The 26,297-nt window shown below is 40.1% G+C and overlaps 1 protein-coding gene across 6 annotated transcripts in view; it reads left to right on the top strand.

Moving 5' to 3' along the window:
• The window catches only part of csmd3b (CUB and Sushi multiple domains 3b), a 311,217-nt gene that overhangs the window by 97,900 nt on the left and 187,020 nt on the right, over positions 1-26,297 (top strand). For all 6 annotated transcript variants that reach the window (XM_079368618.1, XM_079368619.1, XM_079368620.1 and 3 more), the window contains exons 4-5: positions 2,779-2,891; positions 25,586-25,783. In XM_079368618.1, the coding sequence (XP_079224744.1) occupies positions 2,779-2,891; positions 25,586-25,783 (311 nt within the window). The remainder of the gene's footprint in view (positions 1-2,778; positions 2,892-25,585; positions 25,784-26,297) is intronic.

Consider the following 26,297-nt stretch of genomic DNA (forward strand, 5'->3'; position numbering starts at 1 on the left):
ACACACATGCACTCTATATGTACACAAGTGCACACTCTCCCACAACAACAGACCTTAAACATCAGGCATCCCTTGTTCTATCGGTCTCTCAGTACAAAAAAACCCATAAATACTTTTTTTTTTTTTTTACAGAAAACAGTGTGTACTTTGTGTGTGCATTTGTGTTGAAACGAGTTTCTGCATATGAAAGGCATTACAAATAAGATATTTTAGTCGAAGCGTGAGAAAAAGGGGATTGATTCACGATTTATTTACACATCTCAGTATTTGGCTTTTTATGCTGGCTGTGTTTTATCAAGCAGCTCCTCACAATACCAAGAATACATTCACTGTTCTTTTCCTGTCCTTTCCATTTTCTCTTAAATGACTTTCGGTAGAACACATCTTGTTTGCAAAGATATACAAGCTACAAACACAATGGCAGATATACAAAAAGGATGCAAATATGAGGCTAAAGGATAAAGAAAAAGAAAAAATATTCAAGGGGATGGGATGTTAGAGGAAAAATAAAAAAAATAGGGAGGTAACAGAACCTTACAAATAAAGATAAGATAAATATAGGGAACAGGGGAGGAGATTAAAGAGTTGCTTTGAGGCTTTTCAGAATGGGGCCGCCATTTGTTTTTTGTGTGGTATTGGGAGTAGTTGTGAGACAGAAGAAAAGAAAGTTAGTAAGTCAGTGAAGAAATGAGCATCAAGAAGAGCGAAAGGGCCGACCTAAAGGACACAGTGGAAACTGAAAACAGTGGCAACATTTATTCAGAGAGAAGGAGGCAGGCATGAAGGGCTGAAGCACAGAAAGGTCGTTTGTTAGCATAATTGTGAAAAGAGGCACATACAGGTTGGAATAAATTCAATTTACGATTAGAGCAGAAAAAGGAGGAGGATCTGGTGGTGTCAACGAAAGAGCAGCACACAGAGAAGAAAAAACAGATATGAGAGGTCAGCACAGGGCGAACAGTGGATTGCAATATGAAAACTGGTCGGTGAGAGGGTGAAAGAAATAAAGAGGAGGCTGAGAGGATGAAACAGGGGTGGTAAAATGTGTCCACATAGCGATAAAAGCGAGGCAGGAGGGAAAACAATGAATACAAGTTGAGAGGATGGGTCGACAGAGGCCAGGGAGGGGGTGGGTTTTTTTGTTTTGTTTTAAACAATGCAGTGTCCAACACTGCAGTTTATGTAGTTTAATAAATAAATAAATAAATAAAATGTTCCAAGTAGAACAGTGAATATTCCTCCTGCCAGTGCTTCTTCTTTCGAAAGATTCCTAAAATGCCTTCTTTGCATTATGCGACATCATTCAGAGAGACACGGTGGATCTAGGCTGAGAAGAGTGAAGAAAGTGAATAAATTGCAGGTTCAAAAGAAAAGTAGAAAAAGTAAAAAACAATATCATAGAGAGGGTAGAAAATAGGGGACTGAGGTGAATTTGGAAGATAGCCAGGCAAAATTAAGTGTGGTGGGGAGGTATATATAAAAAAAATGTTGCTGTGTGGATGGAACAGGAACAGGCGAAGACATGAGAAGCACTAAAAGAACAGGTGGAGAGATCGAGGTGGATAAATGCCACAGAGGGAAGAGAGGAAAGTGGGAAGGTAGCGTGTAAGAGCACAGAGTGAAGTAAAAAAGAAGAAGTCGTGTGACTCAATGCCAGAGGAAAACGATGGCGCGGGTGGATTAAGGAAAGAGGCAGAGAAGGACGAAGTGGAGATAGCAGGCAGGAAGAAACACAATAAAAAGCGAAACGTGCAGCTGGAGGACAACAGAAAATGTCGCAGTGGCAGGAAGAAGGTTTGGCAATCTGCCATGTCTTAAAAAAAGCCACTCTCCCACTCCTCCTCCTCCTCCTCCTCCTCTCTTCTGCCTCCATTAATTAGGAGCAATCGACAAGCTGAAGACACAACTGGGCATGTACGTATGGTGTAGCTTTTGTTTGGAAGGCACACTCAAACATGGGTTGTAAAGGCACCCTGCCATCCTGTTTGACTCCTGCGTTTTTCTGTTCACCTGTCTTTACACAAACCCATTTGGGTATTACTGGTAAGCTGACAACAGCGCGCCATGCTCATGGCCACACTTTGATCCTGCGGCCTGATTTATTTAAAAGCCCCTATTGAGAAGGGTGTTTTAGTGCAGCCCTTCTTTACGTCTTCATATCACGGAAAGCTGTTTGTGCTCTGCCTCACAGGCCCTCCACCAGGCAGCAGTAATGGTGAGAGGGAACCTCAGAAATTGGAGTGCAATCAGGGAGTGTAAAAATAGTAGGATAAGTCACAAGAAGTCCTTCTGTGTTCCTTACATGGGAAGACAGACGCTGTAGTTTTTGCGCGTTTTGTGCAAAGATTGCAGACTTCCTGTTCAAAGCTTCACATAACAAAAGATGTATTCAAAGCTTACTTGTTATTGTCTGAACTCAGATGAAGAACAGATTGTAAATAGCTCAGGTTTTTTGACTTAATCTTAAATTTGTACGCATTTCAACTTTTTGACTTTTTTCAACCAATAGACAAAAGGTGAAATCAAAGATGTCAGGAGTGTTAACACTGATCCAAATATCTTCCTCGTCTTCAAATATTCTCCTGCTGATGCTTGAGTTGAATTGGTCCTGAAAAAAAAAAATCGATATGCTAATCTCTCTGCTGCTGTAGGTGAACAAGCTGTATGTCCTTTTATGTGGTCAACAAAAGGAGGGTTTGTTTTATTTTCTATGACGCTTGATGTGTCTCGTAATATGTTGATAATAACATCAGCACATTCTTCACTGTGTTTGTACAGGCTAACAGGCTTCCAGGTTCCTGCACCTGTCACCAGTACCGGAAATGTCTTCTCTTTGAGGTTGACCAGCGACTTTGCCGTCTCGGCACACGGCTTCAAACTCAACTATGAAGGTAAGAGAGTTCCTGTGTACATTAATGTTTGTATCTGTTGAATAAAATAATAAACCACTATGAGGAACTGTCAAAAGTAGATTTATACATACAGATTAAAATAAGCTGTATAGGTTAAATGGGGGGAAAATATATACAGTTTTTTTTTTTTCATTTTAAAATGTCATGCTATTACTTAACCACACCTCTTATTCAGGTTTGAATATAAATATCTAAACTGTATGTTGACAACTCGTCAACAATCACCTTTTTTGGTTTTGGTCCTGGGGCTGCTCAGTGTTTATTAGATACAAGTTGGAAACAATACTGCCTTTAACCTATTTGTACAATTGTTTGATGTATTTAACCTACAGAAATCAATACAGTCAGATTCTCTAAAAACACAATGTTTTGTGACTTTTCCTTCTTTTTTTCAAGTGCCTCTATTTCACCATTTAAATCAGTGTATTCATTACAAATTACAGATAAATTTACAAATGGATTTAGAGACTTAAAAATGTCAATGGCACTTTGTGAAATGTTTTCTATATAATCAACTGTTTTTTTAATGAATGAATGTATCACATGTTTTTACTGACCATAAATGTTAATACGTGGATCTGTAACGTATACCTTTTCATGTTGATGTGAGTGCATGCTCTTTTTTTTCAATTCAAAACCTTTGAGACACTATTCAGAAAGTTTTAAGGAGAACTGCTTTTTTTCCCCTTTTCGAAACTTCTTTTCATACCGCACAGAAAAGAAGTCCTTTATGGTTGACAAGTTCATTCCTCTTTAACACAAGAGGCTGTCGAAGTTTCCAAATCTGGAGAGAGAGGAAAGCATTACACAAAATAGCAGCACACGTGAATCTCCCTGTTATAAAAGTTGAAGGAATTTGGTCTGATACAGTGATGTCACATCCTCAGAGCAGCTAAATTGACTCTTAATTTGATATTATTTCACTTCAGCAAGAACGGGACAACTTAATGGCAAATATGTTTCATCCGAAACACTGGATCATTAAGTTAAAAAGTAGCATTTCATATAAATTCATCTCATATTTGTTTAGTTTTACCCAAGGCGCTTGGAAAAAATGATCAAAGACAAAACTTCTGGAGGGGATTTGGCCCCTTCCAGGGTTATCTAATGCGTCCCTCTTTTGCCCTCTTCCTTCAGGGCCCGAGTTAACAGCATGACACCATGCTCACAGATGAGAGAAGAGATAGGAATGGTTGAAGTGGTGGTTAGAATTAGATGCTACTGGTATGAGCACCATGTCCTGTGTGCGTTTGAGATTCAGATTAGATACTGATAAGAACAACTTTGATGTCCTCAATGAGGCAGTTAGTTCTGGAAAATAAAACCGAAGAGAACAAAACTGTCTACACCGAGCTACCCAACAGAACAAACAAGGGGGGCGAGTACTATTTTGTCTTCCAGAAGCTACATACTGATTTACAGAAGTCCCTGATCACTTCAAGTGAACGCCTACTGCCACTTCTGACTTTACTTCTTTCTTTTGATGAACGCACAGTTTTGCTGCTTAGTCTCTCTGTCATTGTAAAGCTAGAGCAGCCATCTCTTAAAAAGCACGGCACATTAAACTGGTTGCACCAGGTGTCACTTTTGTGCTGGTTGAGCCAAAAAAGAATACACTGCCCCTTTTCCGTTGTGTGTTTGTGGAACTTGTTTATGTTCGCCTAGAGCATCCCATAATGACAATATCACAGTTTGCAAAGTGCCTTGGCTGAAGACTTCACACATCTTTGGTCCAAGTGCATACATTTCTATATCTGAATGTGTTTTATGGTTGTGTGTTTGTTGTTGTTTCAGTATCCAAGGACTTGTCCCATATTTATTCACTGGCATAAATGTCCTCTTGCTACTTGGCTGGTGTTCTCTGTGTGTTTTTGTGGGACATAGAAAGACTTTAGAAACTTCACTGTTATTCTTTTTTTATTTTTATTTTTTATTTTATATACTGTAGTTTATTCATCCCCTACAGGGGAAGTTCTAGTTTTACACAGGACATGCATTATTGAAGAGATGCATGTGGCTCTGGCTCAGTTAGTAGAGTCGTCGTCTCTCAACTGGAAGGTCGAGGGTTCAATACCCATCCTGCGAGGACAATGTCCGATGTGTCCTTGGGCAAGACACTTCACCTCGAATTGCTCCCCCTGCTGTGCCAATGTATGAATGGGACTGAAGTCAGAAGAATAGAAAAGTGTTATATGTATGTATATATATATACTGTATATATATGTGTGTGTGTATATATGTATATATATATATATATACACATACACACATATATACATACACACATATACATATATACATATATACATATATAGCGACTTTCCAACAACCAAACCCACTTTCATACTTAGGTCTGCACCGGGACCTGAACTAGTGGACCCTCTGGGTCCCAACACAAGTCCTTACAGACTCCTTGAGTGACTCCTGTCCCAGTTTTTCTCTCAGTGAAAGCATCCAGTGAACTTATCTCAAGAGGCCCTGCTGTTGGTTCTTTCAGCTGTTATGTGTGTGTGCATGTGTGGGAATGGGATGGGATCAACAGTGAGACAAAGAAGCAGGACCACACTTTGCATTTGCTAAAATATAAATAATGCTGATGATCTTCTTTCTATATTCAGAGTCTCATACTAGCCATGACTCACAGCCAGGCTGTAAATGTAACCAAGCAACAGGCGATTTCCTCAGAAGCATGATCCATCCAGTTTTTGGCAAGTCAGACTTTGTCTGTGTAATCCGTCTGTCTAATCTTTTACTGGAGCCAATTCAGATTTTAGATTTACACAGGTAACACCTTATCTTTGTCATTATAATTTTTTTAGACAAGAACAGAGAAAAATACCTGCTTATGATTGTCATGGAAGCCTTTCTACTCTTAATGAAACAGTGTAATAATGTGAACCACTAAAATAAGACATTTGTAAATCTTCATTTTTCGTACGTGTGTGGGTCCATCTCTGTCTCTATCTGTCCCTCGCTCATTTTGTCTTCATCAAAAAACATCTACACTTGATCTGCAGAAACATAACGTGTTGTTTCTATATTTAGTAGGGGTGCAACAGATCACAAATCTCATGAATCACAGAAACAAGCAGCTGTTACTTCATAATAAATGCAGAAAGAGTGAGGATGAGAGGAGGAAAGTCAAAGCTCAATACACAGTGTTATACCACACTGTACGGCCCTTTTCTTTACTTAAGTTTGTGAAAAACCTCCGAAATGATAATGATTTATAAAAGAAGACTGTCTTCCTACTTGTACAGACAATCTCCATGAGGCCTTCAGGCACCACTTTTCCTTCTTAAGCTTTCTTTTCTCTGGGACTCTGAACAAACTTTTCTGAACTTTAATTCTAAGGTTTGGATTTTTAGCAGAACACCCAAATTAATTTACTGACCTCTGTGGCTTATAATGTAAGATAAACAGGAATAATGGGGAAAGTTGCTTTTTTTGGTCTTAATGTGGCTGCAATGCCCTAATTTTCCCTTTGGGGATCAACACAGGATTATCATATTTTATCTTAACTCTGCACCGAAGCTTCCATTATTGTATTGTGTTCAACTTATAAGACTAGACTCTTTAAAGTCATAAGACCTTCTTGTTTAATTAAAATGAGATTTCAATGATGCCAAAGTCGTCCAAAGACTCTGGATCAGATTTCATAATGAAAGAAATATATCCAAGCAAAAATCCCATAGATTTAGGAGATGTTTGCAAGACTTCTGTTGTCTTGGCATTTTCATCATGAATGAACTTTAGCATGAAGCAATAATGTGTCATCGGGAACAATAAACAAATGAATGTCGGAGTCAATAGACAGATACTTTATTGATCGAGAGGGAAATTAAAAACAATAGACACCTACCCCTCACTTTTTAACAGCATCAGCTGTGGCTCAGTTGATAGAGTTGGTTGTCTCTCACCAGGAAGGTCGAGGGTTTGATCCCTGACTCCTGCAGCAACATGCCCGATGTGTCCTTGGACAAGAAAGCAAGCTTGGTCTCCTTAAGAAAGAAATGTGGAAGAAGCTCAAAGTTCCTTACATCGGAACGAGAAGACATACTTTAGACATTTGACAAGAAAGCCTCAAGGTTATCTTGCTGCGGGGTTACTACAGGCGCATAAAACTAATAGGAGTCCCGAGGGTAGGCCGAGAATATGTTGGTGGGCTTTTCAGATAACCCCCCTAGTCTGGGAATGCCTTGGGACTGTTGCCTCAGGAGCCCAAGAGGAGCTGGAGGCTGTTTGGGCTGCACTGCATCACCTGCTGCTGCTTCATCTCAGAGCTGGATATTTGAAAGAAAGGTTGAGCGACAGGATAGATTTACATGTTGTACCGTTGGATCCAAGACAAAAACCTTGTTACAGAAGCATAAAATATATCCTCATAATGCCACAGGGATCCATGAAAAAAGGTTCATTCTTTGAAGGCTCTATAGGAAGGAATTTTGCGTTGGGCAAGGAAAAGGTACCATGGTGTGACTCGATTCTTTTTAGTCTGTCTGCTCCGAGGGACGCACTTTGATGTGATTGTTGGACTTGAACATTTCTTCCCCTTCATCTGAAGACTGTCAGGCCATATCTAATTCATTCGCCAGCACTATACTATACATGAGTGTATGTGTGCATGTGTGTGTGTGTGTGGAACAGAGTGAGGAAGTGAGTGATGTATTATTTAGCGTGATGTTGAAGGCAGTTTGATATTGTGATGATGAGACAGAATCACAGATTATCACAGCACTTAGAACAGTGCATTTGAGTGCGTGTGCATCTGTGTGTTGTGGGTGTGTGGTAAGTGTGTCGATCCCAACATGATTATTGTTTAATTTTAGTCTTTTCTCTTTTTTTAAACCCTTCCTCCTCCTATGTCTTCTTCATTTTTACTTTTTTTCATTATATCCCTTCTCACCTGTCAGTCCTGATTTGCACTTCTAGTTAACATATACATTTAGCCAAGTGCTCTATTGGCTTTCATAAGTAAGGACTGGATAAAGGATAAATGGATACAAATGGGGAAAAAGAAGAGTGGAGTAATAGTCCTTGTAGAAGTCCATTTAAAACACTCAATGACATTCTACCTTCGTCTGTTTCATCTAAGTCAAGTAGTAAGCTATTTGTAGTCGTTGGCTTTTTTTTTTTTTTAAGAATATGGTATGTATATGTTAGTTGAAGCACATACAGTAAGTGACATCCTACAGGCATATTCTGATAATGAAGCAAGCCTTGAGATGCATTCACTTTGAAGTTTGTCGAAATCAGAGCACTTGTTTGCGCAGCATGCAGAGAAGCGTGGCGTAACATAAAATCACACTGTGTTAAATATAGATATTCATCAGCCACTGTCATGCAACATACATGTAGACACATCCATGTGTTCAGAGACATGAGCGTGCACAGGAACACAGACGGAGATTCCTACCGTACACACCCAGACACACAACTCCCACGTGGAATCATTTTCTTCAGAACATGGACCAGCGAACGCGTTCTTCATCCGAGAACATGCTACCATGTGACTAACAAGTCAGCAGAGATTTGACTTCACTCCCCTCATCCCCAACCTCTCCTCACTCCTGCTGTTTTTCCTCCTCTCCTCTGCACTAACAATAAGTGCTGTTTTTTTTTTTTCTCTTGCCTGAGATATAAAAGTACTTATGTTACCTTCATTTACACTTACAGAACCAGAGAGTTTCTATAGTGCCTCCAGAGAAGACATAAACAAAGGCTACTTCAAAATAGAACTGGGAGAAAGGAATGAAAATAATTCAATGGTAAATGGTTAAAGGTTTAGAACACAATCAGGGTTTAGAATACAGAAAAGCAGTTTAATACACTAGACACCAATCAGGCACAGTTAATTAAATCCTATAAACACAAATCTAATGAATTGCTTGAATTCTTGAAGTGTAGCTAAACTCTAAAGGACCTGCGCAAATAAATTATTACTGAAGCAGGAAAAGTTATGTTGATCTAAATAAATTGGTGTAAAAGGGGTGATAACCTTATTTTAATAAAGAATAAGTAATGTTCTCAAGATAATTAGAGGGTCAGCCATGTTCACACTTTTTGATTGTTTTTTTTTTTTTTGGTTGAAACTTAATTTTTCTGTATAAATCCTCCACCATGTGTTTCTGTGTTCATTTATCACCTGGTGTTGCGTGTCTGTTTTGCCACCTCTTAAGCTGTTTTCACATAATGCTCAACTGAGAATTTCAGGTTGACTTCCCCAGAAACACTCCTGATCTGGTTCTTCGCACATGCACCTCACAGTGGGAGAGTATTCTGGTCGGACAGGACGTTATAATGAGATTGTTTGCCTTTACATCAATGCATCCTGTGGTTTGACCGAATCAGAATCTCCACAGTGATTTGAAAATAAGATAATGGCGAACTGAAAACATAATGCAGCAGTGTAGTTCAGTTCATGGAGATCTTACCGGTCACGTGCATACAGTTTGTGGTTGTGCACAGATCACAGGGAATAAACTTTCCCTCTCGCTTGAGTTGAAATCTTCTGATAATGTTCTCACATCAGCTCACTTTCCTCAGGAAAAAAAAAATATAAGCTGTTTGACAGGAATAACTCCTGATAGAAATGACAATAATTCGGCTGTTTGCACTCACACATGCAGCGCCTCCTGGAAATATCACAAGTTCTTCAGGACTTTTGTTAAAGTGTAAAAGAAATATGAGTTCCTTTTTTTGTTGTTGTTGATTTACATTCATCTGCGATCCGTCTCTGCAGTCAGTCTCTGATCTGATCCAAATGATCAGTCTCTAAACGATTGAAAAGTTGCGAAGAAGTCTGAAAAACGGAGGACCAGTATTAAATGATGGCAGTCGAATCACGATCGCTCCCTCTGGCTTCATAAAATAAGGGATCAGCGGCTACCCTGGTCATCTGTTGACAACATTTTACCAAATGTGATCAGGCATTATGAGAGTGTAACATTTTCATTATGACGGTGTTTAATTGCTTTTCCACATTAGGATTCATCTTTCACCGAGGAAGCTTTCATAAATATTTCATCTCCTGCATCAATTATATTCCAGACTTAATAACTATTTGCCAGTCGCAGCAGTAAACACTAGCCGACAACATTCAATCCTCACATTAATGAGACTAATCAGACTGCTGCATGCATGGTCACAGAAACCAGCTCCTCTAAGGGAACAGCCATGAATGAGCGCGTTAGGCAAAGTTCTGGTAAAAACTGAACAGCAGCATCTCACGGGGCTGAATCTCACTTTAAGAAAGTGTTTGCATCCATATTTAGAGGCAGGCATTCCACCATTTGTTTCTCTGGCCCTCTGATCTCTTATCAGCATTTGATTGATTGATTTTGACTCCAGGCTCTCCGACTTGAACATGATCTGAGTGTAAAAGTCAAGTTTGATCTTTATCAAAAAGACCTGAGGGGACTGACAATATCAACTCCTCTATCTATCATCCCTCCATCTGTCTGTCTGTGCGTCCTCTTTCTGATTCAGTGTTTCTCTCCCTCCATTCATTTACCAAGTAAGTTAAAGACATCCCGGCAAAGAGAAGGTGACCCTAGAAGTGTAGGCTGGCTGAGGAGGCTGCATCTTTAATGGGATCTTGAAGGGGATAATGTTTAAAAGAATAAAAACTATATGGGTAACCAACGTTCAACATTTGAAGTTTCTTTGCACATCCTCGGCTCCCTTTTCTGCATTTGTAGCATTCCTTCCTTGCAATAATTTGTTGGATTTAAACGAAGAAAGCCCTGTTTGTGATGAGAGCTTAATCCTCTCCTTTTGTACAGTTGTTTATTTTGGTGACGCTTTTAGGAGTGAATAATAATAGACTTCAAGTTTATATAAAGCACTTAAATTTGACATCACAAGGCCATGTCTCTATTTGTGTTTGCTCCCAGAGCTGTGTTTTAATTCTCTCTGGAAGGCATTTTGAAGAGTATTCGAAAACTTTTTTTTTTTTTTTTAATTGAGTCGTCTGATTTTTGTTGAAAGCCTTACATCCATTCATTTCTATCAAAAGAATATTGCAAGAAGAAAACACTGATGCGTTTCAGTCGGCCTAAAACAATTCTGCCTTTGATAGAATGGAAAAAAACACAACAACTGTCCATTTTTATTTATTCTACTTACTCTATATCTATTTATTTCTCCTTGCCAGCTTAAAAATTTACTGATGGTACAAAATTCAACACATGTTTAGCACCCTGCAAACATCTATGGTGCAGAAGCTCGGTCTCAGTTCATACATTTAAAATGAGAGGAATATTTCACTTCTGTCTCTGGGGAAAGATGGATTTACAGTCCTGTGTGTGTGTGTGTGTGTGTGTGTGTCTTTTTATTTTTTTATGTGCTTGCATCTGCCCTAGTCCCATGTGTATATATCTGGCGAGTGTGTAGGATTGGAGAGGGGTAAGATGAAAGAGGGGCAATAATGGATTAAAGAAGTAATGGAAAGAAGTGACGAGAAATGAAAGAGAGGAGATCTGTGAGAGAAAAGAAGGGGGGAAAAAAAGAGGCGTAGAAGCCACCCCTGTTATATATAATGTGCTCCATGCTTTTTGGTTGAACGGTAGAAATCAATGCTCAGTAAAGGTGTGTGTGCGTGTGTATGTGTGGGTGTCTTTGTGGCTGAGAGTGTGACTGTTCATTATCTACAGGGTGAATGCTCCTCACTGTTCCAACTGCTGCAAGGTCAGCTTCAACGCAAGCACATCAATCAAAACAACGCGCGCACACACAGCGGAGAGCAGAGCAGATTTTATCAAACAGAAGAAAGTGTTTTGTCTATTGATCATCAATTTCTATACTTTTCTTCTTTGGACAGACATCCACAATGTCCCAAACTATTTGAATGCCAGTTAACGCCAGTCCTTCATACAGTAAACATTTAAATGAATGACTTTGTATTTCTGAATACGTTGGTGGCATGAAACCTTGGTAATTCACTGGAGCTTCAAATTATGTCACAAACCACAGGTATATCTACAGGACTGTCACAGTTCTTAGTGTGTGATGGCACTTTACCTGGCAGTTTCGCATTCCCATTTCATATTCGTCTTGCTCAGTCCCAGGTTCATGAAAATTACTTATCACAGGGGGGGGGGCACCTCAAATGTAATTGCAAGAGCAATAATTTCACATATTTAGCATTATCTAACTCTGGGTTATATAACTGTGCAAATGACGGTGCTACAGAGCTGTAATCAGCCAGATTGACACTAAAGAAGCCAAAGTAATCACTTTACCGTTGTGAAAATAATCATGTACTTTTACTTAGGAAATTTTACAATCAGAGAGGCTTTGAGAGAGTTTGAAGTGTGCTTTGCAAGGTTACCTTGTGTTGTCAAAAGTAAGTGTAACTAGCCTCTTACCCATTCATATCTTTGTGTCCAATTTTATAAAAGAAAAGTACAAAAAGCTGCCAAATCTCTCCGTGTTAGGCCTTCAGCAACTGTCCACAAAGTATCAATTTGATGTCTGGATAATGTAATTACAGTAAACGGCTGCCAAACACCTTCGTATCAGGATATTGTAGGTGCCTCACATCACAGAAGCCCAGCATGTGACGAATGAATGTAATAACTAGATGAAATGAACTAATTTGATGATGGATTGATGTTAGGAAGCTGCCAAATGTTTTAATACCTGGATATGATAGTTGTCCAAAATCAAGGATTCTCTTAAAAGTAGTCATCAGTGTGACACCTTGATAATCTAATCAGGGTAAAGTCTTTCAGCCTGGGTTGGCAAGATTGAAGTTTTACACGTATAGAAGCCCACAAGATGATTTATTGACCTCATACCTGGACGGTATTAAATACTTTTATGATGGAATTAAAGGGAATAGCTACCAACCCCGTCTGAGCTGGGACAGGATAGAAATTACATCAAATGATATATTGATCTGATATTCAGGACTGTCAGACAACTGGTCGCCACTTGACTAAAATATAGGCTTCTCGGTGCACACTTAGAATTTGAGTGTGTGTGAGTGTGCGTATGTGCCGCAGCAGTGTGCGGTTTGTGTGTATGTGACTGAGGGTGTTGATAATAACACAGCCTCCTAGCCAATGTCAGTCCATTATTCAGCTTTACTTCAGCCAACCAATCAAACGGCCTCCCTTCAGGGTCACGACCTCGGCCCATCCAATCAGCTCCTTCTGCCAAGCAGGAAGGAATGTCACCTTATTAGCATAACTAGAAAATGAGCAGGGTCATGCTTACGAAGCAGTTTTCTGATGTCCAGATTCAGACGGCATTTTGAGGTAGCATTCAGGATCCCCGAATGTGTCCCTCAACACTGACGACCAATGGGAGAAGAGTTTTCGCCAAACGCAACACTAACCAACACGGTCCAAAAAGGTATGTTAAGCTGAGTGATCTCTGACCTCCTAGAGCTGCCTTTCATCAGCAGATTTCATTATTTAACGGTGTTCCAATGGGGTTCCTCTCTTAATATTTCATCATCTGATTAATTGTTAAAATGACTGTCAGCGCTGCGTTCTCCAAGCCGAGCGCTGTGCTTTCTATCAGCAGATTTAGTTTTTCTCTGCTCTGTACATTACTTTAAGCTTCTTAACTAGGTTTTCTTTAAAAGAAGGAACTACAGTTCAGCAATGGAGCATTAGAGAAGTGTTAAAGCTTAAAAAAGTTTTTTTTTTTAAATAATATGAACTTCAAGTTTAATCATAAGAGAACTGTCTGCATACTAAATAAGATGTGTTGTTCATTGAATTTAGTTTTCTTCTTTTTTCACAGTTGTTGCTGTGGAGCATTTACTCAATTAACTCACATTTCTACTTAAAACTTACAAAATACTTCCACCAAAACATCCGACACTACCTTGGTGTCCATTTGACTTGAACTTCTTTTTTAAAAAAAGCACATACAGGGCTGTACGTTAAGCGTTATTGTTGATAGCACAGGTGCTACAAAGGTTGATCGTGTTGATGTTGACGAACACGATGTAAAAAAAAATGTCTTTTGAAAGTCAATAACAAGTAGTTCAGTTGATTATTTGAAAAGGCTGTGACTGACTAAAGACATTGGTCAGCCACGTACTGTCGGGAGAAACAGCAGTCACAGCCACTTCTTTGCCCAAGAGTCAGAGCCACATCCTCTTTTTAATCATCTTGGACTTAAGACAATGAAACATCAGTTCAAACACACCTGCAGCAGGTTGACCCGCTGTAATGGAGGTGCTTATCCATGTTGCACTGGTTGAAATGGCACCTTGCCTTTCTGCTTTAGAAAAGGGTATCTCTGCCTCTCGTCACCCTGCTGCGATGAGGTAAAATCATGAGACATATATGTAGAAATATGTTGCAGTGTTTTTAGCTAGGACTGTGGACAGAGTACTAAATCAGGAGAAAGAGTGGGGAATGACATGCTGGAGAGGAGCCACTGTTCAGACATAACCCTGGGCCCCCACGTCGAGGAATGTCACTTAACCTCTGGGCCTTCGCACACCTCTTTTGGTGAAATATTAACACCAGTTTTGATCGCGTTCACTTGGCTGTCAAAGTAAAACCTTTACTTTGCAGACAAAGCCCTGCCTTGTGATGCCTGCCTCTGTCATAGAGGATTGTTGTAAATATTGAAGTTTTGTCCTGTGATTAAAGAACAAAGCCTGCAGAAACCGATTCCCCAGTGACTGTGCATCAATTACACATGAAAACACAAAAAACACACACACACACACACACTCACACACAGACACACACTTGTTGGGTTGTAATTTTTGTGAGATATTGTACCGCACTAATGGTTCAAAGACTCGTGACAGAAAACCAGATGAGAGGAAAGAGAGAAAGAAATCATTTCAAAGGACATAATGGAAATGGTATGAAAGAACGGAAACAGGACAGAGGCCATCTGCTTATGTCTTGAAGTAAATTTCAGCTATAAGGCTGCTGCCTCCACACTATACATTTTGATATCAATTCAACGAAAAGGATTTTGAAAGCCGATGTTAAATCTTCAAACGTTGATCGTTTGGATCAGAGCCCAGGTCAGTTCAACTAAAACAGCTTTTCTGATTATTGTTCCTGTTCAACCTATGTCTTGATTTGCTCAGCATTTAGAATTGGAGGTAGCATCATTGACAGAAGGAGGCACTTGTGTTGGGTGCCTTATGTTGTTGCCTGTTGAGGTGAATTCTCTAAACTGTATTTTTGATAGGAAATTAAGGTCATGCCCAAACCTGCACCAAATATGTTTGATATGCATGCATTGTGTAATCAGGTCCTTTATATGTTAAAAGATTACTCAGCTGTGTTTGTGTTGGTTGGTTAGTTTCACAGTTAAGGTGAGCTTGGTGCATTACGTGTGTGTGTGTGTGTGTGTGTGTGTGTGTGTGTGTGTGTGTGTGTGTGTGTGTGTGTGTGTGTGTGTGTGTGTGTGTGTGTGTGTGTGTGTGTGTGTGTGTGTGTGTGTGTGTGTGCTGGTATCTGTCAGTCAGCCTTCCAGGGGGTCTCTTGATGTTAAATTTAATAAGTCATGCTACAGTAACCACAGCTATTAGATATCACACACACTCTGGGAAATACACACACTCACATAGCTAGCAAGCTAGCTCACCTCGCCTGTGCAACGAAGCAACACACAGATGTTATCAGCCCAAAGTTATGAGGCACACACACACACACACACACACACCTACCCACACACACACACACACACACACACACACACACACACACACACACACAAATCGACATTTTTATTAGATATTCGTAGTATACCAGAGGATGGCTGAAGTTGTCAGTCATTGGAGACCTACACACACATTGACATGAATATTCTGAAGATGTGTCACTGGCTGATGTTGCACCACTACACAGTATTAACCCTGCGTTGCTCTCACTTATTGTGTGATCTCACTTGGTGTCAGTTTGCTTTAAGATGAGCAAAAGGTCTCTTTGAAGGTGTTAGAGACACTGGAAAATGACAACAGTGAAAGCCCTGCTGGTAAAGCCACAAGGGAGCACTGTTCATTACAGCCGTAATACTAAATGTCAGACGGAAGGATCACCTGCAGCAGACCGTCGTGTTTGTCTTCAGGAAGGAGCTGCTGGGAAAGCTCTGGGTTCATAAAGATTAAAAAAACGACTGAAGGTGAATGTGCTTCTTGATGAAACGTCGCCAGGAAAGAAGAAATGTTTGTAGAATATATTTTATGGAAATGTGCACATTGACTCTTTAAACTGTTTAAGAAATTAGTGATCCAGTCTCCGCATGGGCGGATTTCCTAACTCTTTACATTTTTTTATGTCCCTAAAATCAATGTAACGTAAGTGTCATGTAAATATTTATGAAATCAACTGAAGCTATTATGTCTCATAGTTTAGTTTAATTTCACTATACCGTGAGGATCCGTCTCTGCAAAAGAAGGGGGCTTCAATTTCAAGTCATATCACCTCTAATATACAACATCTCCGAAACAACAAGTAGTTGGTCAACATTGGGGATGGACTGAATTTATCTCTCACAATCAAAGATCAAGCGTCTTAGAAAGAATCCAAAATTGTACACAAAGTTCTTAGAAAGATATTTTTCTATCCAATTAAGTAAACCCTTCCTCCTCCTCCTCCTCCTCCTCTTTCTTCTTCTTTATTCTCTTCTGTTTTGTTTTTCTACTCTTCTGAGCAATACTCAATGATGCAAAGATAAGTGTTTCATTATTAGATAGATAGATAGATAGATAGATAGATAGATAGATAGATAGATAGATAGATAGATACTTTATTGATCCCGAGGGAAATTCAAGTGAGCAATCTATTTGAACATCATACCGAAACATTTCTGACAATCAGAGGTCTAAGGCAGAAGAAAGAGGCTAAATTGAAACCTAATTAAGAGAGAAGTCTTTAAAGAGTGAGTATGTGGTCTCGGGAAGAAAGAGTGCTTCTATATTGATCAGCACAAAAAGGCCTTCTGAGGGGACACACTCATTTTCTCTGTCCTCTTTAGTGACAACCGAGGCATCTGAATCTTTTCTCTAACCCCTCTTCTGTATGTTTCTCTTTTCCCCTATCTGTGTCTCGCTGTATTTAATGGATATTGATTCAGTTTTAGGAACATACAGTAAGATTTTATCTATTTTCTCCAGCTCACGCTCGCTCGCCCTTTCTGCTCTCTTGCAACCTTTGAGGTCTCTCCAGATGACAGAAGTGTGGGTGCAAGTACAAATCAGTGTGTGTGGACGTGCAATTGTGTGTCTGTGTGTGCATATGTCACAGTGCAGTGCAGCTTTAGCAGAGTGACAGTGATGTTAGACAACTAACGATTTCCTATTGGCCGTTGGCCCCTGAGGCCTAACGACCTGTTATTGATCTGACCAATTAGCATTCACACCTTTAATTAATACTGAAGGCTGATGTGCACACACAGGCATGCGAACACACACACACACACACACACACACACACACACACACACACACACACACACACACACAGTTTTAATTAATAAAAGAGGGGTGGCTGTGAGGAGAGATAAGAGAGGAAGAGAGGGAGAGAGGTGGAAGGAAGATATGGACGTGCAAGATGGAGAAGAAAAGGGTCAGTTAGAGAGAGGAAAGCAAATAAGGACCCTTACTGAAATCAGTGCAGCTCTTTGATATGAAGACTAATGGTATCCCAAAACTTAATGGGATAATAACTTTGGATAATTATTTTCCTGTTTGATTTGAAAAAACTGCTATGAGCTCTGCTTTTATAGTCATTACCTTTGGAAACTCAAAGCGTTTTTCAACATGCACACTTTGACAATTAAACCAGCCTTCATTTCTTCGCCAAAAATATTTTGCCTGTTTTTTGCATTGCTTGTAAGCACTGGTCCTTGATAGTATTTTTGCTTGATCCAGATTTGTTGTGGTCTGAAGCAAAGATGCAAGTAGCCCTTTCGGGTCGGATCAAACAACAACACATAGTCTTATTTTTGCTTTTCTTTGTCTGCATGTGTATGTGCGACTAATGAAGCTCTGATGGCAGGATGTCTTTAGGGGGAAATGTAATGGTTTATTGAACCAGGTCTTCACAGAAACATTGATCCCCACAACAAGGAGCTATACACAGACACAAACAAACTCACAAAATACACACACACACACACACACACACATGTTTACTGAACCTCACACACTCTGCACTTGAGTGTTCACACACAGCGGTGAAGTGGAAGTAAAGGGCTGATAATTGACATCCCCGTGTTTCTTTGTGAGCACTCAGTCTGCTGTCCTTATCTTCTTTTTCAACGATATGCGGATATGCAAGGCTGGACGAAAAGAGGAACTACGTCTGTTCAAGCAGCGTTCCGAGCTGAATATTTTAGTATGTTTTACAGAGCCAGTCATGCTTTAAATTATTTCAGTGAGTCACATTAAATCCTCCCTGGGATGACTCGTATTATTTTGTATGTCAAACTACTCTGCATGTTTTTAAAAGTCTGTCCTTATTTGATCTGTTGATGAAATAATTCTGCAAGCACAATAAAAAAGGACACAGTGTTTGTGATAAACAGGTTTATACAAATAATATCCAGAAGACTGTATTGTTCACACAACTTTGCCTCTGTATATTGTAAACACCAGTTTGTGTTTCATCTTACCCAATCATTTTGAATTGAGAAATATGATCGAACAAAATTCCAGCTGTGACTTAGATTCGGTGTAAGGTTCTCTCTAGTTCTGTTAATCTCTCCTTTACAAGACGACTTGATCTGATTCAGTTCTCTAGGGAATCGATTTGATTCTGTGCAATTCTATTCTGTCCCATTTAAAATGATTTGATTTGACTGGATGTAATACAATGTGCTAATTGAATCAAAAAGAGGGTTTTTTTTGTTTTTTTTACTTCATGCAAAAAACAGACAGCCTGTGTGTCATTTCAAAATCGCATGTCCATTTTATAACTTTTCCAAGGGACGACATAATATGCTCACTGACATTCTGTCCGAGGCAAAAGCCTTTCATGAGCCTTGTCATGAAAGTCGCGACCGGCAAGTTGTGATGAGAGAAAGTGTATAATATTCGGGTCTGCTCGGGCTACGGCATGCTAACGTTAGCATACTTGCACTGGTTTCAATTTGCCATCTCAAAATCACTTTTCTGCAACGCGTAAAAATGGGCAGACTTTTGAGAAGTTCCTCTTTTTCCATTATCAGTCCACGTGGATTGTTTTTCTGGGTTATGGCAACTTTGAATGACATTTTCTTCTAGTGAGCTAACTGGCATGCCCCCTAAAATCACCTTACATTTGTGAGAGGTAAAAGGTCAGACACAAAGTCTGATGAGATTAAAGATGCTAAACAGAGTATTCGGGATAGGAAACAGCACCTCATTAAACTGGCTCATAACCGGGCCATTGACAAGTTCATAATATATTTTCACTGATCCAGACCCCCTGTGAACAACTTCACTTGGATCTCAGGGCAAAAAAACCTGACTTTGGTTGATCAGTCTGAGATAGGCAAAATCTGACCAATAAGGTTGGATTATTTCAACCCTTGGTTTATATGCTCCTCAGGCTAACACGGGGAACAACAGCGCAAACACATGACTGCCTGAAGCTACTTCACATCCGTATTGAATATAGATGATCACTGTTCACCTAGAACATCAGCACACCACTAAAACAATCTTTCAGGACTTCCTCTACCTTCAGGGAGAGTGGGGTGTGGGTTTGATTGTCTGTGGCATGGCGTGTAATAAACCCTGAGAGACATTAGTGGTCTGCTGCTCTGAGTCCATAACGTTTGATCTCCGTAAGCAGCCACGCTCATTAGCAGCATGGTTGTGTGTATTAACTGATCCTCACAGCTGCCACATGATCTGATGCATTTAATGACTGTTACTCTATTGAGGAGCTCTCTTTTCTTCCACATTTAATTCACCCTCAGAATATTACAGCCTCTCTCTGACACACACACACACACACATCTTCAGCAGCCATTAGTCCTTTCTCCCTCCATTCATGTTTTTTTTCATATTTAATCATCATTATTCTCAATTACGCCACCAAACAAGTATGTGTGTCTTTGTGAGGTTTATTCGCAACAATTATTTCAGTCCTTGACTTTGTATTAAAGGTCATAAAAGACAAAACAATATGAACCCTAGGCAGAATGTTGATAATCTTTGCATTATCCTCTAAAAGGTTTTTCTTCATGTAGCTTTAAATTTGAAGTCCTGAAATGCTTTGCTGTAGTCAGCATAGAAAGCAGAGCACTGATTGGACAAGGACCCTGAACTTTGGTTTAAGGCACACAAGTCTTACGCACTACTCACTCACAACTTCAGAACCCTGAGCGCTGCATCTTTCACTTTTCCTGCCACACAGGATGTATAACCTCAGCATCATCAAGATTTGGGGAGGAAGCTTGTAGATTTTTGGAAATGATGTCCTTTAGCCTGTACAATGTTAAAGTAATGTGAGGAAGAGAGAGGGAAAAAAAACCCTTTTGCTTTGCACAAAGTATTTTGAAATTTTCCTTTTATTGCTGCTCTGTCTAAATTTATGACCCAGTATAGCCCTGCCTAAGTCCCATAGGGGCCAATTAGGCAACTAATGTGATTTGGCAATGCGATTTAAAAAGACTAATTGTGCCCGCATCATCTGGCTGTCATTTTCACCAAAATGCAGAGTTATGATGCTTTATTCTGGAACAATACATGTGAAGTGGTCATGTCATCACAAATCAAGTAGATGATTGTTGATGAAGGTACTTCTGTCTAAAATCAGGCATCACCATTTTAGAAAATGTTTGAGCTTTACAATCATCACATTTACCTGGCATATCACTTTAACAATGTATGCAAAATCTATCTTGGTTCAGTCTCTAGTGTTTCCTGTTTTATTTTGTGGTTTTGTTTTCAGTGTCGTCTTGTTTACTGCCCCTCTGTGTTTTCCTGAGTCTTGATTACCCTGATTGTCCTCACCTGTCTCCTTCGTCTCACCTGTGTCTGATTACCCCATGTCTCAGTGTTTCTTACCCTCTGTGTCGGCTCCTTGTCTTTTGTAGTTTGTAGTGACTTGTTTGTCTCCCTCTGCCCCTGTGGATTAACTCTGTTTTTTTTTTTCTCCTTGTGGATTTTCTGTTGGTTTTGGATGAACTTTGTTTGGACACTTGTTGTAAGTAGATTTGTTTTGCCTAAGCCTCTTTTTTAGTTTAATAAAACCCCCGAAATTCTGACACATATCAATCATTCATTGCTACTAATGGGCTGACTTTCACTTAGTCTGGTTAACTTGCAATAAAGCTCTTTACAGTTAATTAAGTCAAAGTTAGACCAGCATGTGGATGAAAGCACTTTAATGGTTAAATGTCATGTCGCTGGTGTGTCTGCCCTGTTTCTCCACAGGGAGTTAGACAAGACTCAAAGTATCCCTGCTGTTCCTATTATTAGACTTTGTATGTCGCCGTATGTTGTACTGGGGAGGCAAGATCAGTGGGTGCTTCTTGTACTGCTCCCGTTTCTGCTTATCTTGCTTGCTGGGTTGTTGTGTTGCGGTCTGTTTCAATGCCAAGTAGAGCCAATCTTTTCATCGTCAATGAATAGGGAGTCGGTCTGCCCTATCCTCACCAACTAAGCAATAAACTCCTGTGAAAAAAACGAGCTAAACAAACTTTTTTTTTGACTCAAAGTTGCAAAAGAGTCACATTTCTTTCTTTCTTAGTTTCTTCATATTATTTTTCCTTTTTCTGATTTTTTTTTTTTTTTTGGTCCATTTAACATTTTCTGCAGTTGATGCTTCTTTTTTTTTCTGGAGACAGCATTCACATTTTTTTAAATGTTGGATATCTCATCTTGGCATTAATCTTTTTCATATTAAAAAGCACACAGCCATGTTCGAATAATTCCATATTATCCTTTCTGTGATTGCTGAGCTGTCACAGTGAGAAGTGTGAGGAAATTGCTTGAATCCCAGTAAGAATGACAGTTACTTGACAGCTCTGCGGCGGCTTCCTAACAATAGGGGGAATAGCATTGACAAAAAAATCCACAGACAATTTAACGAAGGCTTTTACTGTAAGTGACAAATGTGCTGACAAATGACTAATGTCCTCTTTTTACCATGTCGCTCATTTTTCCCCAAATCCACATTTGTAACCTCTCTCTCCTGAACTCGGCTCCTCTAAAGAGTCTCAGACTTTTCCTCAGTAAGTTTTTCTGTGTAAAAAAAAAAACACATCAATGGCTATTTGAGTCCTTCAGCCCTTATTTTATCTATAAAATCTTCCAGTGACAGAGCCGCTCTTGAACGAAAATTAATTATTTTGCTGTAAACTATGCAGTCATGAAACTCTGTTTTTGTAGTGTGGAGTAAAACAGTAGAACTCAGGCTGTAAAATGTCAATCCCTTCCAGAACCAAAACTGTTTTACGACAAAAGTTCTTCATGAGACTATAAAAAGAGTTGATCCAGGTGATGAATGAATCAAACTGACAGCAGACTTATCCTGAAGTTGTTAGCAAGTGAAACCTTTTATAGGTCCAAGTGCCCCAGAACACATATCTGTTTGTGACAGACCTCCGGAGTCATTTGTCTGTTCTGTTACACACCTTATAAACCTTCCCACTTTTACAGGAAATGTCTCTGAAAAAACATTTTTCTATTTCAGCTAAAGTGAATGTATGTACATGTTTTCGTCTAACAGATTCTCGTGCGTTGCAGTATCTATTACGTTCTGATATATAAAACTTGGTTCATCCTTTATCAAACTTAGTGCTGACGGAGGAGTAAAACCTGCAAACATGTTGAATCATCGCTCTCTAAATTTTACCGTTTTTGTCTCCCTCTCCGTCTCCCTGTCTTCGCTGTCCTTCCTCCGATTCATCAGCCTGATGTGTCATCTGTCTCACTAAAAACTATGAAAGCATGACAGCATTTCTTTTTCTTTTTTTTGAGCATTTTGCTCTCGTCTTTTACACACCAATCAGCTCTTTTCTCCCACCTCGATTCTTCCGTGTTGTGCTCCCCGTTCCTGGACTTCGCTGTAATTGCTTATCTAGGGAGAAATAAAAGCCAGGTAAAGGGTTGTGCGTGTGTGGCAGAAAGAGAAGCTGGATGCTGGTGTCTGCTCTACATGCACGCCTTTGTGCACCTCTCTGCGTGTGTGTGTGTCTGTGTCTGTGTGTCTGTGTATGTGTGTGACGAATGCAGATAGTTCTACAGATGGTCCATAAAAGCAGCAGCTTGTAATGAAGCAACTGAGACTGGAATCATGGTTATGGTAAACCAGGGAGAGACAGAGACAGAGAGGCAGACCAAGATGGATAAAGAGAGACGACAGAGGAGGAAGAAGTGAGGGTAAGAGAGAATAAATGAAAGAGGGCAGGCAGCAATAAACCATGAAGAAGACTGCGGTCCTGCCGTCGGCTGCTGAATAAACTAGTGTAATGAAACTATGTGATGTACACTATAAACTAGGGAGAGAAAGGAGGGAGGGATGTGCAGAAGGGTGATGTAGTGGTGGAGTTGGAGCAGGAGAGAGAGAAGTTGAGGCAAGGAGCTGCTGGCTCGTCATCAAAGTGTTAAGGTTAAGAGGAAGCAATGGGGGGGGGGGAGTGACATTAATAGAATACAAGGCAGGGATGAAAGGGGGAATTTGGGAACGAAGGAAAAAAAAAACAAGGGGGTAAAGAAGAGGAGACAGATGGAAAAGGGAGGAAAAGGAAGCATGCCAAAAAGGGAAATCTTCAAAAATGAAGGTATACGAAACAAAGACAGTTATGAAAAAAATAAAACCTGTGGTAGAGAAACAAAGTGTTTTGTTTTTTTTGTGCATCTCCACCAGCAACCTGAGCCACCAACAGACCCACACGTGTTTGAGTGTGTGTGTGTGTGTGTGTGTGTGTGTGTGTTGCCAAGAGTAAATGTGTCTCTGATAGGACAACAAACATCCTGACACCAAGTGGGGCCGCACTGACTGGCAAAAAATCGATAGGCCAACAGGTCGCAACACTGGGCCAACCTGACACCCAATCACAACGCAGCACAGGGGGTGGCCACAGTGATGGATGACCCTGTGCGTGCAGATGCGTGCAAGGGTGCAACTGTGTTTGTGTACATTTCTCTGTAACTGTGTGTGTGTGTGTAGATAAGGGTGTTGGCGTTAGGAGGAGCGGTGGTCTATCAGGGTCTTTAGCAAAGCAATTTCCGTCTCTCGGTTTTCTGAGCTTCAGGATTATAAATATACACTTGAAAGAAAATCTTCGACTAAAACTTTTAGATTTTACTCTGATGAACAGAAGGAAGGATTTTTTTCCCTTTAAAGTGACTGATAATGATTAAATTATTAACAATCTCTTTTTTGAATGATTCCTAAGCATCGGTCGGCTTGACTCGCATCACAACACGTGGTGCTAGGATAAAAGGTAGCTGTTTTCATCACCACCGAGGAATACAAAATGCCCTCCTACTGTAATCCTCAGAGTATTTAGCAGCACTACGGTAACTCTGAAGGCACAAAAAGAGAGGAGAAAAGTCTAATCAGCCCACATATCCAGGAATCACTCAAACGCTTCGTTTGCTGACGTCAGATCTACCCACCGATGATAATACACATTTTTTCCTTTTCAAAGGATTTCCCTGCAGCCATGTTTAAAAGCTCTACGTTAGGAATGATTGCACAAGTTGGAGGAGTGAAGCACAAACTGTGAGGTTTTCGTTTCTTGTAAAATGTTAAAAAAACATAATTTTCACTACTCACTTGGGAGCACACTGATCATAATCTTTATCACTATGACTGCAGATTTCCCCCGTTCTACCATTTCACTGCCCTTTTAAACTTCCCCCCTCTTTCTCCCACTCTGTCCGAGAAGTGACATACATCAAACATTACATGGGTCTATCACATGCAGCATGTGCTCTTGCCTCCTCCTCACACAATCTGTCTGTCTGTCTCCTTCCACTCCCTCCTTCCCTTCCTTCCTTCCTCCCTCCCTAACACCCCCCCCCCCCCCCCCCCCCCCCAATCTGTCTGAACAGTTCCATAGTTGTATCAATCAAGTTCAAACAATAAGACCCGTGCTGGTCCCTGTTCTCCCATCTACTTCCTGCTTTATGGCTTGTAATACCCCTTTCTCTCCCTCCCTGTCTCTCTCTCTCTCTCCCTCTCTCATCTGTGCTTGTGTGTGCGGTTGTTTATGCCCACACTTGTGCATACGTCTTCGGCACAGAAGTGTATCTTGAGGGAATAATGTGATTAACTATAAAACACACTGGTATTGTCTCCCTTCGTTTTTCTCTGGGGCTACATTTTGTCTGCTTTGACTTGGAGTGCAGTCAAAAAAGTCCTTTAACAGCTGCCGTGATGTGCTACATGTACTGTAAAGAACCGCAGGCTTTATGACTTGTGAGTTCGGGGTAAGATTTTAAAAGACGCTGAAACAATGTGTATTTTTAAACTGCACACCCCAATCCCCAAGTGTGGATCTCATATGACCATGAAATCCTGTTTATAATGGTATCTGCAGTTAAAGAAATTGGGCTGTTCAGGGCTTGAGAGCAGCCTTTGGATTCCTCACTTGACTGCAAAAGCTGGATTTATTATCAGGTTGAGTGACAGATGAGTTTGGGGAAATGCTTAGTTTAACATTTTCGCACAATTTATTCAGAAATGAAATTGAAAAACCCCTGATCTCTTCTCCTCTCATCCTTTCTGTATCTGCAGAACTCCACAGTTCATCATGTGGAAACCCAGGTGTCCCACCCAAGGCAGTGCTGAGCGGTGGCCCCCGATACGCTGTGGGAGACAGCGTGCGGTACAGCTGTGTTCCTGGTTATGTCTTAGACGGCCATGCCACTCTTACCTGCATCACCAATGCTGGAAACACAGCTGTTTGGGACTTTCCTGCTCCGATTTGTCGAGGTATGGATGACTAAACCTGTATTGTTTATGTAAAAGACTGAATATGAGAGTTTTTTTCCCCCAAAGGGACACACCATTAAAAATCTGCCGTCCGCTTATTTAAGAATGAAGTCAAAAATTCAATTCATTTCTTTTTTTTTTTAAATCAAATACATTTTTTTCTAATAAGAAGTATTAAAAAAAATGAAACGACATATGATAATCTCCTCAAACAAAATATGTTGTATATTGGGAAGAAAAAAAACCCTCATATAAAGTATGTGTACTGTTTATGTGTAATTGTGAGAGAGGCAGAAAGACAGACAGACTGAACGTGTGTGTGTGTAAGTGTTTGAAGCACGATATCCTGGACTGCTTGTGACTGTAGCATGTGCTTTCTCTGATACTACAGTATACCTTATATTCATTGCTGTGTGTGTGTGCGTGTGCACTTGGACTTGCGTGTGTGGGAGCAAAGCGGATTTGTGAATCATACTGTATGCTTTTGTCTAATTTGGGGTTTCTGGGTTAGGTG

Source organism: Symphodus melops, assembly GCF_947650265.1.
Source record: "Symphodus melops genome assembly, chromosome: 18".
NCBI lineage: Eukaryota > Metazoa > Chordata > Actinopteri > Labriformes > Labridae > Symphodus > Symphodus melops.